The 15,733-nt window shown below is 42.5% G+C and overlaps 1 protein-coding gene across 3 annotated transcripts; it reads left to right on the top strand.

Annotated features, from left to right (window-relative positions):
- The first annotated feature begins 9,893 nt into the window (after positions 1-9,893).
- LOC147887543 (pentatricopeptide repeat-containing protein At2g39620-like) lies at positions 9,894-14,542 on the top strand. 3 transcript variants are annotated; one of them, XM_087394494.1, is made up of 4 exons: positions 10,047-10,162; positions 10,295-10,371; positions 10,463-13,938; positions 14,104-14,536. In XM_087394494.1, the coding sequence occupies exons 1-3, from the start codon at positions 10,111-10,113 to the stop codon at positions 13,259-13,261; spliced, it is 2,928 nt and encodes a 975-aa protein (XP_087250620.1). In that variant the 5' UTR covers positions 10,047-10,110; the 3' UTR covers positions 13,262-13,938; positions 14,104-14,536. The 3 variants fall into 3 exon arrangements, with proteins under 3 accessions (XP_087250619.1, XP_087250617.1, XP_087250620.1); XM_087394493.1 differs by lacking the exon at positions 10,295-10,371 and having other exon boundaries at positions 9,894-10,162; positions 10,463-13,951; positions 14,420-14,542; XM_087394491.1 differs by lacking the exon at positions 10,295-10,371 and having other exon boundaries at positions 9,894-10,162.
- The last annotated feature ends 1,191 nt before the right edge of the window (positions 14,543-15,733 follow it).

Genomic DNA, 15,733 nt, shown 5'->3' with positions numbered 1-15,733 from the left:
GAATTCCCAAGGCAGAGGAAATCGTCATGGTGGACATTCTAGTCACAGTCATTTTGCAAATGAACATGGAAATATGTTTCTTGCAAGCGAGGAAATGCAGCAGATTGATACAGTGTATATAGACAATCCCAAAGAGGACTATAGCTATCAAGTCGACCAAGTGGAATAGGATTCTTGGTATATCGATAGCAGTGCATCATCTCACATGACAAATCATCAGGAATGGTTCACAAAAATGAAGCCATTAGAAGGACAAAAAAATGTCATCTATACAGCAGACAATACACCGAATCCAGTTCAAGGGACAGGTGTTATACCTATGAACAATTTCACTGGTATGAAAGGATTGGTGAAAGATGTGCCCTATGTTCCGAAGCTCAGCAAGAACCTTTTGTCAGTAGGTCAAATGACAGAACACAATTAAAAGTCATCTTCGACGGTGATGAATGCACTATCAGAGACAAATCCAAAAGATGTCAGCTAGTAGCAAAAGGTGTCAAGGAAGGATGCTTATACAGAATGCTAGTTATAGTACCAGATAAGCATACCATGTCAGCTCAATCACAACAGATGTCACTATCTACAAAATGGCACAAGAGATATGGTCATGTCAACTTCAAGTACTTGTTAGATCTCAGGAATCAAAATATGGCAATTGGGATTCCGAAGCTACAGTTTCTTGGAAAAGTTTGCGAAGCATGCTGCTTCGGCAAACAAAAGCAAACCAACTTTGTCAGAATTACCTCTCGTGCACGAGGTATTCTTGATTTAATTCATATAGATGTATGGGGTTATGCCCAAACCCGTAGCATCAATGGTTCACTTTATTACTTGACTTTCATCAACGACTATAGCAGATATTGTTGGGTCTACTTTTTGAAAGAGAGAAGTGTTTTCCAGATTTCAAGAATTCAAATCCATGGTAGAAAACCAAATAGGCAAAAAGATCAAGGTCATGAGATCAGATAGAGGAGGTGAATACATGTCTTCAGCATTCATGAACTTTTGCAGAAATCACAGCATTCGAAGACAATTCACATGTGCACATACTCCTCAACAGAATGCAAGAGCTGAAAGGAAGAATGGGACTTTAGCAATCAGTGCTAGAGCAATGCTTAGTGAAAAGCATCTTCTGAATCAGTATTGGGCAGAAGCAATAGCCACTACAAGCTATTTGCTTAATCGGCTTCCTACCGAACTGATACAAGGTATGACTCCTCATGAAGCATTCACTGGACACAAGCCACACATTGGGCATCCCCGCATATTTGGTTGCATAGCATATGCCCACATACATGATAATCATCGAAGGAAATTGGATGCGAAGTCACGCAAATGCATCATGGTTGGCTATAGTGAAGAAAGCAAAGCATACAAATTGTAAGATCCCATCAACCGCAAGGTCATTATCTCCATAGATGTAATCTTTGATGAAGAATCAGAATGGAAAACCTCACCTACATAAGAGAGAGAATCATCGACTTCACAGTCATCTTCAGAATAGGTTGATGAAGAAGAGCAAGAATTGCCAGCAACACCCCAAGCAGAGCCACAGTAGCTCAGATGGTCTACTAGGGAAAGCAGACCACTAGCCAGATTGACATATGCTTAGAAAGGCAAAGCAATTTAGGTGGAAACCACCAACTATGCTCATATGACTACAATCATGGCTATAGAAGAGCCAGTGTAGTTCGAAGACGCAGTAGACAAGCCAAAATGGCAAACTGCTATGAATGAAGAAATGGATGCTTTGTACAAGAATAATACTTGGGAATTATGCGACCTTCCACCAAGAAAGAAGGCCATAGAAAACAAATGGGTATACAAAGTGAAGTATAATCTAGATGGCAGTATTCAGAGATACAAAGCCAAACTAGTTGAAAAAGGATTTGCAAAACAATATGGTCAAGACTATGATGAGACTTATGCTCCAATAGCAAAGATGGATTCCATGCAGTTCTTGATATCACTAGCAACACTCAGCAAATGGAATGTGTTCCAACTCGATGTCAAGAATGCATTTCTCAATGGTTATCTAGATGAGGAAGTCTACATGCAACAACCAGCAGGTTATGTTGAACCAGGAAAGGAGAATCAGGTTTGCCATCTCAAGAAAAGTCTCTACGGCTTAAAGCAAGCACCCAGAAGTTGGTATAGTAGAATTGACAAGTATTTTGTTGATCTGGGATACATGAAATCCAATGCAGATCATACTCTCTACTACAAAGATATTTGACAATCACATGGCTAGATATTTGTTATGCATTAAGCTCACTAGCATAGTTTATGGCAAATCTAAAACAATCTCACTGGAATGCAGCCAAAAGAGTCTTGAGATACATCAGAGGTACAAGACAGTTTGGGATAGAATACAGAGGAAGTCTTCCACAATTGCATGGATACTGTGACAGTGACTATGCCGGAGATCATGAGACCAAGAGATCGACACAAGGATACGCATTTTTCCTTGGTCAAGGTGCTATATCATGGTTGTCAAATAAACAGCCAACTGTTTCTTTGTCTTCAACTGAAGCATAATATAGAGCACTCACTACAAGTGTATGTGAGGCTATATGGCTCAAAAGACTATTGTCAGAAACAAATTACTTTGATGAGTCAAAGCCAACAACAATATGCTGTGATAATCAATCGGCTCAAGCATTGGCCAAGAATCCAGTATATCACTCTAGGACAAAGCACATTGATGTCAAAGAGCACTTCATCAGAGAAAGAGTGTTACTTGGTGACATCACACTGCGGCATTATGATAGCAAAGAGAATGTTGCTGACATCTTTACCAAACCACTCGGTAAAGAGTTATTCAAGAAACACCGACTAGCTCTTGGTTTGACGCAGAGGAAGGACATTCCCATTAAAGGGGTGTGATGGAATGTAATGCTCAGTCCTTCTTCGATTCCCCAGAATCATCATCTTGAGGGAAGGCCTACTTCATGATGTTGATCTTGAGGGAAGGTGTTGAGAGTTCACGCTCAACATCATGTGATCATGTGTGCATAGCACCATCATGTGATCATATGTGCATAGCACTAACCTTAAACAGTGCTATAAAGGAAAGGGTTAGATCCCCTAACCCTAACCCTAAATGGGTTTGTATATATTCTATTTTTTCAACTAAATCTAGTGTACAGTTAGTCATTTGTGGTGTGCTCTCTAGCTATGCCCTCTCTCCTCATCTCCACTCTTCTCCTCTCCCCTCTTCATATTTTGTCAATTAATTGTATGTATGTTCCATTCTAAAATATAAAAGAAAAGAGAAAACTAGCATATTGTTAACTCTTATGAGTATAGGATTTAGCTAAAAGGTCTAAGTGCAAAAGGTAGGTGTTGAAACAATGGACAAATAGTTGATAATTCTCAATGTTGACCTAGTGTTGGAACATGGTACGTGTGTGTGTGCAAGAGAAATACTATTGATTCAATCATGACAAACTATATAAAGTAAACTTTAAAAGAACAACCCTTTATTGATTCCCCTATACACATGCTAGCACCATTTTAAAAATCCCCTGGAGCCTGTAACTTTTAGCTAGATTTTGAGACCCCCTCATATATTGTACACAATCTATGAATTTGTACTTTCTATCTCACATTAAAGTGCTAGAACCTAAATGAAAAACCATTTTCTATTTGTCATTAAAATATAAAGTAATTCAAAAAGAATGTTACCAAAGACAAGAAATATCACTTTGCATATGCTTCTTCCGCACATCATAACATAGGCTTCTATTGCATATGATGGTGAGTGGTATGCCAACAAATGAATCTTGGCAAGAGCACTACAATTGGCATTACCACCCAGAGGCCTATGCGATGGCAACACGAAAGAATCAAGTCTTCAAAGCTAGAACCCTGAGCACAAGACATTTACAATGCACGATGAGACAATACCATACTACCACCCATCGACAGCATGCACTACGTGACGAATAAAACCTCTCTCTCTCTCTCTCTCTCTCTCTCTCTCTCTCTCTCAATTAAAACTTATCTTGAAAGTCATCCAAAAAGAATGTTACCAAAGACAAGAATTTCAATTTGCAGATGCTTCTTCCTCACGTCATCGCATAGGCTTTTATTGCATATCATGGTAAGTGGTATGCCGATTGGCATGCTCTTGAGCAAGTGAGCCTGGTCAAGAGCACCGAAATTGGCATTACCACCTAGAGGCCTATGCGATGGCAACAAGGAAGAATCAAGTCTTCAAAGCCCAAACCCTAAACACAATATATTTACAATGCACTACGAGAAAATATCATATTGCCACCCATCGACAGCATGTGACGAGACAATACCATACAGTGCAAAATTCTTATCCAACCCTAAACTGTAACCTAAATCAAAGAACAAGAACACATTCAAAATACAATGAGACATTCAAAACCCACAATCAGCATCATTGCCATCATTGCCACAATTCACAAGTCACTATTCTCATCATGTCAGTGTTCTCATCTTCAGACCTGTGTGGAAGGCGAATATTATTTCCTTCATCTTCATCATCTTCATCCTTCTCATCGCTATCCTCCTCGAATGCTACACCATTAGTCCTAGTTCCATCTTCTTCTTGGGGTTCTTGGATTTGCAACCATGGGATTGCTTGAAGTTGGATAGCATCAGGTGGGATAGCGTAGGTCCATTTTGGAACTTTCTCCTCATATCCCACATCTCCTAATGTTTCTAGGATTTTATGATTGGCATAGATGTACACTAACTTCTCACCCTATCCTCTAGAAGTCTATTTCATAAAGTACTATGAATGTACTTGTAATGACTCCAGTTTCTTACTGAGCCCGAGTTTGAGCATGTCTGAGAAAGAACCCTCATTACAATCGGGCATAGAAGCTCACACGTGCCACCATTCATAATCCACCATTTCCAAGCAGATGTAGTTTCTGCCAATGCTTGAACATCACTCCAAACAACCCCTCCTTGAATCAATACTTGGCTAACTCGTTACAACAGTTTGCAACTCATGGTTTTGGGGATAATACTATCATCGCACATGAATTTGCATCTCTCAAGGAGAGATCTAGGCCAAACTCTCATCTCAATTGTTTTCTATGGATCAATGTTTGTAGGCTTTTTCATAGGTGGAAGACTATCTTTGCCCACGCCAGGCTTGCTATTCGCTGCTGATGATGGCCCTCTTTTCCAATAGAGTGGTCTATCTTTGAGATAGACCACCCAATGGCCATGCGTAAGGCATGAAAAATCTCTCGTATTTATCAGACTGTTGGCTAGCCGTTCGGCCCAGAGCCATCCGAGATCATTTGGGACTCCAAAAGGGCCTCACAACTCGAGAGTGGGCTGCCCCGAGAAATGCTCATTCATTATGTGGATCTTGACAAATCCATTAAGGAGATATGGGATAAGCTAGAAATACTTTCTGCCTTATGAAAATCATGCATAACTTCGTGCTTCATATTTCACCACTCAGGGTCTAAAAGGTACCCAATACTATGCAATGGATTGTGAGCTTGCTCCCATCGAGGCCTAAACAATTGCCACAATTTCTTGCATTTTGTAGCATTAAATGGTCTTCTCTCATTCTCTTAGCTTGGCCGAGTAGGGGGATTCCTCGCAATAAGAGCTTGCTCAATACTCCAAAAGTGCATCATGCTTTTGCGATTGTTGGAGCCTTTGAGTCCAAAGCCCTAAGTGCATATAAAACAACTTTCATAACATTAGCAGCATCCTCAAACCGTTTCCATAATGTAGGGGAACCCAATGTTCCTTTTAGATCATGCATTTTCTCCTTTGTTGCCCTATCGGAAAACTCTGACATCCATCATTCAAATGCATCACAATGAAATGTCTCTATAATAAAACTCCTATTTTTCACCAGGGATTGCAAAGTATAGAAGTACATAGCAAATCTTGTGGTTGCTGGCAATTGCAACATGATAGAACCATCACGAGACATAAAGATTACTTCAAGACGTTGCTTTGATCGTATTAACTTCACAATGTCTCGAGCATCACAAACAATCTCTTAATGTAGAATACCGAAAGGAGTTACACACATTCAAGCAAGTTTTAATAACACCATTGTTACCACTATTACGAATGTTTGAGGACAAGTCGTTTTGCGGCATTCCATTGGTGTATGTGGATTCAAGGGTGTGAGGAAAGGTACACCATTTGATTTGCGAACCATGGCACTTGTTTATAACAATATTTCAATGCAAGATTTAAAGTATGTGTACAACACATAGATACATATAGATTGGTATACTCCCTTTGCAATATTCTACTTGCCTTTTTACAACTCTTGGCATTATCCATGACAACCAACTCTTATAACCTTTGATAATACACCAGCCATATATGTCCCCAACTTCTTTACATGTGAGGCATGAATTGACGTGTGGAAGGCCTCCCCACAAGATGATATAACCATCACATTCAATAAAAGCATGGCATTTTATGCTTGTCCACCCGTCTGAGACAATTGTGCATCCAGTGTTATGCAGTTGCTCAAAAATGCTACGATGTATTTGCTCTTTCTCTTCTGCATATGCCTTATCTAACAATGCCATATGCAATGTGGTAAGAAGGCGGCTTGAAGCTCAGTCCATAGTTAGCAATGCAATTCCATGCAGCTCTCATATCATAGTTATCGACCATACTCAATGGATATCCTGACCACAAGATTGATCTACCAAGTACATGCTGTGCATTCTCCAAATCTTGAATCCGGATGCTCTCAACTATTGTGGGTTGCTTGAAGTTAGGAGTCGCAGTTGCTGATCTAGCTTCACAAGCCATAGGTGGAGATCTATCTTACATGCTAGTGTCCACTCAAGGAGTTCTAGCATAGGAGCCTGCAACACTTGTACTTCCATCACCGTGTATGCTTACAGACTCCACTCCACTTACACCTTGACTTTACCAAATTGATCTTCTTCATATTTTTCTAGAAAATTGCAACTTCTCTCTCAAGGTGCGAGCTGCTGTAGCAGCTCCTAGGGCCGCACAACATTGAATGCTCTTTTTTGAGTCACCAAGCAAGTGACCCCTTATGCGAGGTACTCCCCCATATTTTTGTATTCCACAATACTTGCATTTCCACTCAACGTAGTCACGAACATTAATGACAAAGTCCCATTTTGGACATCTGACTTACGTTTTTCCCTATGTGCATGTGGAATACCTCTTTGAGAGGATTGTGACACCTACATAAAGTCTCTCCCCATATCTTGGTTAACAACCTCACAGGTGGATCAAGCGTTGGGGTAGTGTTTATTTTGGCAATGAGATCCTCTTTTGCAACTCCTTGTTCAACCCCAGGAACATTTTCAAGCATATGAATACTAGCATGGGCATGACTCGATGCATCCACAGTTTTCCTAGTCACAACTCATCTTGAAGATTGTGGATGAGCATTTCTAGTTTTAGGCATTTCTCATTGTGCATTTGTAGTCGCAACACGTGCTCCATCGTAGACTCGATCTCCAAGCTTCCTAAAACCCAATCACTCGGCATCCTCCTAGATTGCCCTCGGATTTGCACACAATTCAGCCTCACACCTTCCTGTGCTTGGCCACTTTGTCCAGCATCATTGTTAGAATCTGTTATGACGATTTGGGATCTAGCCTATAGATTATAGGAAAACTTAGTCCATCCATGTAAGATTGACGTAACATGCTAAGGCATTGTAAGGAAGGAGCAATGAAAAACCTCTTACTAGTGCATCTGTTGCACTGTTGCACTCATATTGCACAGCCATTCTTAAATACCTGGCAATAAAAAATTGTAGGAGAGATTGACAATGGATAGAAGATAAGCATTGCCTCAGACCAAGGGGTATCCGCGGTGAATTTCGTACAATCGTCATAAGTTACGAAGGAAACAACCACCAAGTCACTAAACGAGATTCGACGCAAGTTGGTGATGGTGAATCTCAGTTAATGAATCTCAGCCAATCGTCAAAATGTGAAAACAAAAACAAAAAATACAAGACTAGACAACAATGGCCCTGACACTCCATCTTATGGGCAAGCAAACCCACAACCAAGGCCCTCACTCAAGGAGACAGGAGATGAACTCTAACACCCCCTCTCAGCTCCTAGATCATGAATCATCTAGAGGGAGCTGGAATGATCGCTAAGCAGTTACTACACCAAGGGCTTGGTGAAGAGGTCTGCCTTGTTGTCCTCCTTCTTGCAATACGTCAATTAGATCACGTCATCAAGAACCTTCTCCTAGACATAGTGGTACTGGATCTCAATATGCTTGGTGCGAGCATGAAACACATAATTCCTAGCAAGAGAAATACAACTCTAATAGTCACTGTGGATGACTGTTAGGGATGTTTGTGGGAACCCAATCTCTCCAAGCAATCATTTGAGCCAAATTGCCTCACAAGTAGCGGAACATGCAGCACGATACTCTACCTTAGTAGAAGAGAGAGTGACTATCGGTTTCCTCATGATGGCGGCCGAGTCGAGAGTGAAACAATACCCAGTAGTGGAACGACGAGTATGGAAACTTCTCCACTGCTCATGAGCTGCAACTGTGAGAACTGTCAATGTAGCAAAGGGGGTGGGGAAGATTTGGAGAAGGGGGATAGAATAGTAGGAGGGGATGCTACCGAAGAGGCCATTGGAGTAGACAAGGAGCTGCTACAAGTGGGCAAGGGAGGAGAGTTAAGAGGAGCTCGAAACATCTGAGTCAGGTCGGAGGGGATGAAGTTGGATATGAGTAGAACAAAACTCCACGAGAGGAAGACAAAACTACTCGATGAGGAAGCAAAAGCATAGCACATCACTCCTTTTGCAAGAATATGGCATCAAAAGGAATGCCAAAAACACCTGTGCGAATGGGAGGAAGCCAAAAAAAGAGGCGTGATAAAAATCAACAAAAAGGGTGCTTTTTCTCTTTCACCATCAATCGATTACTAAGCCCTACCCCTTTGGAATAGGCCAAAAAATCATTTTCAAACAATTTTCATGTTCTTATGTCAATGTATCTTGTCGCAACCCCCAAAACATCCACAGAACAATGGCGATGCCTCTTGTCGCCTTTGATGATTGGAGAAAGGGCTATGGGACCACTTTCTTGAGGAAAGAGTGAGTGACATAGCCATGAGCAAGCAAGATTAGTCAGGAGGTGTTGCATCATGCGACCTCAATCTACATGTGTAAAATGACAAGGCGTGTAGATTACGATCACATATGTTTTTGGTTCCCACGGCTAGGAAATATCCTCACCTGCTTGGAATTCTCTCTCGACCAATGCTTACCAAACCTGGTAATTTTATATGGCTATAATTGCCAAAAATCGGTTGAGATTTTGATTTAGGAGACTACATTATGTGCATTTTAAAGTAGGTAATGATGGTTTCTCATGCCAAAAGTTTATCAGGTTAAAAAATCTAACTTTTTCTAGCTCATTTAGGGGCCTTTCCCATGCAAGCGCTCTATTGTGAAGGTGCGCGCACCTAGGGGTGGTGAACTGACCACCAGCCATCTGGGCCATGCGGTGGGCGTCGAGGGGTGGAGGTGCAACAAATCTAATGGGTTAGAGCAAAGAAGAGCCTTTGGACATGGACATGTGGCACGAGCAGAGAAGGTTAGGAAGAGCAGAGGTGCTGGACGTGGAGAGCATAGCAGGGATGACGTGTGAGCACTCAGGGTGCTCACTAGGCCATCAGAGCCCAACGATACGTGAACAGGGAAGGTAGCCAAACCACCGGAGCATGCACCGAGCAACGTGGGTGCTCACCAGGCCACCGTAGCCCAACAATGCATGAACAGGGAAGGTAGCCAAACCACCTAAGTGCGCACTTGGCGACATGGGTGCTCACTAGGCCACGCACACCAGGCGGCGAGAGTGCTCTCTTCCCTCTCCTTCCCTCTTGCGATGATGATGACTAGCTAAGGGCGTGAGAACAGGCCCTTAGCTACTCCTACTCTGTGGCACTCCTTCCCTCTCGCGATGATGATGATCATGTATACTGATCCCTGTCATACGAAACCATGCAGTCCTATCGTCGCTCAGATGCATGGCCCGGGATATTTTCTCAGCGGAGATTCACACTCCAATTGGTTGGCAGCTTATCTGCGCAGACGATCAAGCTCTCACTCTCTCATGGCTTCCCGGGACGACAGTGCAGCGGTGGTGGAGAAGTTTTCGCGTTCAGGTACTGCCGTCCTTTCATGTATTTTTACAACTCGTGTTAGTGAAACGGAGGTATGTCACCCGTTGGGATAAAAAGAGTTTTTGTTGGCGACACCCACTGGCAATTGGTTTTCGTTGTGGTTATGCTTTGAAGGTCGGTCAGGGGACGAGCGCCTATGGAAGCAGTACTTCAGGGACCCCTCCCAGTCGTGGGACAATCGAGAGAGCAAAGTAAGCGTGCGATGAGTCTGCACGGAATGTGGTGACGAGGTAAATCTGTAGATTGGCTAGTCTGACGACTCTCTTGTGAATCTTACAACAGGAGAACCTGGACGGCTGGTATAATCCAGGTTGGGTTAAAGACAAAAAGCCGAGAGCATCCCCGGGTCAGGCCGGCTTGGTGGACGGGTGTGGCAAGGCTAGAGTGAACGTCAATGCTTCCAAAGCACAAGAATTGTGTGAGGAGATTGGCTGGGACAAAATCAGCTTAGAGGAGGCACTCTCGACTATGGAACGGATGCCCCAGTCGCCTTCAGTTCAGAACCTCACATGCATCTTGCAGAAGTGCAGAACAAAGAAAAATCTAGCGGATACCAAGCGCTTGTATGCCTATCTGTGCAAAAATGGGCTGGAAGATCATAGATCGCTTGGGAACTACCTCGTCCCAATGTTGGTGAAAGTTGGAAGCATGTGCGATGCTCAGCATGTTTTTAACAGGTTGGTTGATCGGAACGAGTATTCTTGGAATTCTCTCATCTCTGCTTCTATTGAGTTTGGGGATTTAATGCATGCCCTCAACCTCTACCAGAAAATGCAAGAGGATTCTGCACACCCTAACAAGTGTACCTTCCTTGCTGTACTGAAGATTTGTGCTAGGCTGAAAGATGCAGAAAGAGGCCGAGAAATACACTCCGAGGTAGCCAGAAAGGGCCTAGACAGAGATCTTGTTGTTGGTACCACTATGGTGGATATGTATGCAAAATGTGGCTCGCTTGCAGAAGCACGGGAAGCATTTGACAAGCTGCCAATTCGAGATGACATCTCGTGGAATGCACTGATTGCAGGATATGCCCAGCACGGGCTTGGTGAGGAAGCTCTCAACTGTCTTGAACAAATGCAAGTAGAGGGTCTCTCTCCAGATTCTGTCACATTTGTTTGCAGCTTGAAAGCTTGTGGCAGCATAGGAGCCATATCCAAGGGCCGAGACATGCAGACTGAGATAGCCAGAAAGGGGCTGGAAAGAGAACTCGTTCTTGGAACCACCTTGGTGGATATGTATGCAAAATGTGGCTCAATTGCAGAAGCACGGGAAGCGCTCGACAGGCTTCCAGTTCGAGAGGTGGTCTCGTGGAATGCACTGATGGCAGGGTATGCCGAGCACGGCCTTGGTGAGGAAGCGCTCAACTGTCATGACCAGATGTGTCTGGAGGGTCTTTCTCCAGATGCTGTCACATTTCTTTGCAGCTTGAGAGCGTGTGGCAGCATAGGAGCGGTAGACAAGGGCAGAGAAATGCACGCAGAGATAGCCAGAAAGGGGCTAGAAAATGAGCTTGTTGTTGGCACCACCATGGTGGATATGTATGCAAAATGTGGCTCGCTTGCAGAAGCACGGGAAGCGTTTGACAACCTGCCAGTTCGAGATGACATCTCATGGAATGCACTGATTTCAGGATATGCCCAGCAGGGGCTTGGCGAGGAAGCGCTCAACTGTCTTGAACAGATGCAAGTGGAGGGTCTCTCTCCAGATGCTGTTACATTTATTTGCAGCTTGAAAGCTTGTGGCAGCATAGGAGCACTTGACAAGGGCCGAGATTTGCACATTGAGATAGCCAGGGTGAGACTGGAGAGCGAACTTGATGTGGGCACCACCTTGGTGGATATGTATGCGAAATGTGGCTCGCTTGCAGAAGCATGGGAAGTGTTTGACAGGCTCCCAGTGCGGGAGGTGGTGTCGTGGAATGCACTGATTGCAGGATACGCCGAGCAGGGGCTAGGTGAGGAGGCACTTAACTGTCATGAACAGATGTGTGTGGAGGGTCTCTCTCCAGATGCTGTCACATTTCTTTGCAGCTTGAAAGCTTGTGGCAGCATAGGAGCGATAGACAAGGGCCGAGAGATGCACGCTGAGATAGCCAGAAAGGGGCTGGAAAGAGAGCTTGATGTGGGCACCACATTGCTGGATATGTATGCTAAATGTGACTTCCTTGCAGAAGCACGAGAAGCATTTTACAGGCTCCCAGCACGTGAGCAGCTTTCGTGGACTGCACTGATTGCAGGATATGCCGAGCATGGGTTGGGTGAGGAAGCGCTCAACTGTCTTGAACAGATGCAACTGGAGGGTCTCAATCCAGATGCTGTCGCATTTGTTTGCAGCTTGAAAGCTTGTGGCAGCATAGGAGCGATAGACAAGGGCCGTGAAATGCACTCTGAGCTAGCCAGAAAGGGGCTGGAAAGATATCTTGTTGTTGGCAACACCTTGGTGGACATGTATGCGAACTGTGGTGCACTTACAGAAGCATGGCAAGCATTTGATAAGCTTCCAGTTTGCGAGGTGGTCTCGTGGAATGCCCTGATCGCAGGATATGCTCAGTATGGGGAAAGTGAAATGGTTTTCCATATGCTTGAGAGAATGAGAGGAGAAGGGATAAAGCCAGATGGGGTCACCTTCTGTATTGTTCTTAGTGTATGTAGTCATGCAGGTCTAGTAGATAAGGGCCAGAATTACTTTGAGGCCATGATGAGAGACTACGGTATCACTCCAACTATTGAGCACCACGTTGGCATGGTTGATCTCTATGGCCGTGCAGGCCAATTAGACGAGGCGGTAGTGATGGTGAAGAAGATGCCTTTCCATCCTGACCTTGCGGTGTGGCATACGGTGCTGAGTGCCTGTCGAAAGTGGGGTAATGTGGAGCTTGGAAGACTCGCTTTTGACCATGCAGTGCAGTTGGATGAAAAGGATGCTGCATCTTATGTCTTGATGTCCAACATCTTTGCAAATGCTTACATGCAAAAGGGGGAGAAGAAGGTTGATGCAATGAGAGTGATGAAAAAGCCATATCAGAGTTGGTGGACTGACAACAGGGGGATTGTGCATTCGTTTTTGGTACGGGATACTTGACATTCATAAAGCAAAAGTTAACTTTTATTGTCAGAGATAAACTCTTTTCATGACTTACATAAAGGAAAGTGTTCTTGTGGGGACGCTAGTGCATATAGGAGCTAGTGGCCTTCTGAATGATGGACAGATGGGTGAGTGTATTCAGAGAAGGATGAAAATGAGTCGGGTTCAGGATTTGTGGTAGTAGCACGCTGCCTTTTCCAGATGGTGAATCTGCTACTAAAAACAAGGTGGTGCAAGTTCTGAATCTGCAGTTTCTATTCCTGAAGCCTAGTGTCCACTTTAATGGGTATATACAGTCAAAAGAAAGGGAGCTACCTTTGTGCATGACATGGCCACCTCCATATTTTGATGTACTACCTTTGTGCATGAGACCACCTTCTTGATATTTTTATATACTTGACAAAGAAAGACCGTACGATCTTGGCATGGTGGCCGCTCTTGGTGGGTGCACAGGTCTGCTTTATTTTACTGTTGACAGTGGAATCTTTGGCACTGTACGGACCTTGCCCATCAACTCGAAACAAAGTCTGTTTTTGAAGGCATTCGTTTGTTGGCTTTGACGGGCTGGTTTGGCCTCAATTGAAGAACAAGATACCAAACGAAAAACCCACCATTCCATGAGTCCTGAGGAGCAGAGATTACAAATTGAGGTAAACACCATGCTATATGAAGAGGTAAGAAGATCTTGTCTTTGCCGTTCTTTTGATTGTAAATTTTCAAATAAGTTATGGATGGTTAGACACAAGTGTGACTGTCCTCTTGCATAATTTTTCCAAACTTACTTTGCTTGTGCATGTGTCTTTAGGCGGCATTGAAACAATTTGATCATTTTAATGCAGGTTCCTTGAGAGATTACTTCCACAAGGCAATGTGATCCTATCATTAAGAAAGGAGGCAAAGGAAAATTTAATTGAATTGGGATGACTTAATTTATGTGTCCTAATGATTGCATCCCCTTTTGTCCAATTTGGTGCATCATGCTACAAGTAAGATACAGAACTTAAGGATGTACCAAAGACAGTGCCTTTTTTAAACCCAGACGAGATCCATTCCAAAGGTCACTTTTATTGGGTTTGTTAGAAAAAGGGCGCAACTTCAATGCCTTAAATAAAAGCTTACATGTATATGCAAGGAATGCTACAATCATTTACATAGGAGTTTGATACCAAGGTATATGTGCATCCAAATTGAACAAGCCTTTGAATGAGTAGAGGAAATTGAAGACAATAGAGGACAGATTGTAGGTAGCACCGCAATAGCATTCATAGAAATACAAGAATTATGTTTCCATTGTGAAATAATTGGAAACATTGTCAATGTGTTTTGGATATGACATATAGTACATCATGTACCCTCAAGGTCTCAACGATTGGAATTAAGAGAAAACTTGAATACAAAAAAACTCACATGTTAGGGAAAGTTTATCTATCAATTTGGTTGAAAGCAATGCATTCGTCAATTAATACATCCCTTAAAAAACAAAGCAAAGTTCCCATAATGAAGATTGGTTAGAGCCATTGGAAATGAGATTTTAAAATTTTGTGAATGCCACCATATTACAAAGAAATGATGGACAACTACGGCCTCCAACTTCCTTTCTAAAATTCACATGTGCTAAGCATAGATGGGATCTTTGGTAAAGTGCTTGGAAAACCATTACAAACCTAAGATGACTAGTAGTCACAGAATCAATTGGAAAATGTTAAAGAAATATTAAAGAGTGGGTATGCCCACAACAAGTGCACAATATTGTGTCCATAGGCTTTATACTTTTATGCAATATTAACTCAAATGAAAACATACGAATTTTGGATAAATATATATTTGATAAAAATATGTTGAATGGGAATATGGCATCTATAAAGGAGATTATGCCATGTGGACTTCTTTGTAATAGAGGCTCTTCAAAATTAGGAGAAATTTTAGGTTTTTTTTTAAATACCCAAAAAAATGTCATTGGTGCTTTATAATAAAAAATTATCTTTGGCAGGTTTGTGTTAACCATGTCAGGCCTCCTTGTTTTTCTTCCATTTGCAAACTATTCCCTAGCTAGAAATATGCTCACGTTTTCTATTTGTTTCAACCATTTGGTCCGAACTTTGACTTCGTAATCAACTCTCTTCCTATTCTCTCTCTTCCAAAACGTTTTAAACATTCATTCTCGCCACTTTTTAGCAGCTGGTTTCAAAAAATCTTCATTCCACTCTTGATTAGTCATTCTCTCTCCTCTTTTCTCACGTTTTTTTTCGACATTCAAAAATCTCTCAGAGAAACTTCTGCCCAAGCTTTGTGTATTCTTAAAAAACAGATGTTCTCTCATTTTTTATTCTTTCCCTACTTTTTTGGAGTATAGAGAGTCAACTCTTGAAGGTGCAACGTAAATATGCTTGAAAGAATGAGAAAAATGGATGTTTTATCATTTTCGGCTCTTTCTCTACCTTTTTGGAGTATAGAGAGTTAACTCTAGAA

Source organism: Dipteris shenzhenensis, chromosome 23 (assembly GCF_047967505.1).
Source record: "Dipteris shenzhenensis isolate YYH24624 ecotype China chromosome 23, Dip_SZ_1.0, whole genome shotgun sequence".
Taxonomy (NCBI): Eukaryota; Viridiplantae; Streptophyta; class Polypodiopsida; order Gleicheniales; family Dipteridaceae; genus Dipteris; species Dipteris shenzhenensis.
Note: the sequence above shows the minus strand (reverse complement) of the source record. Positions and strands in the feature narration are given on the sequence as shown.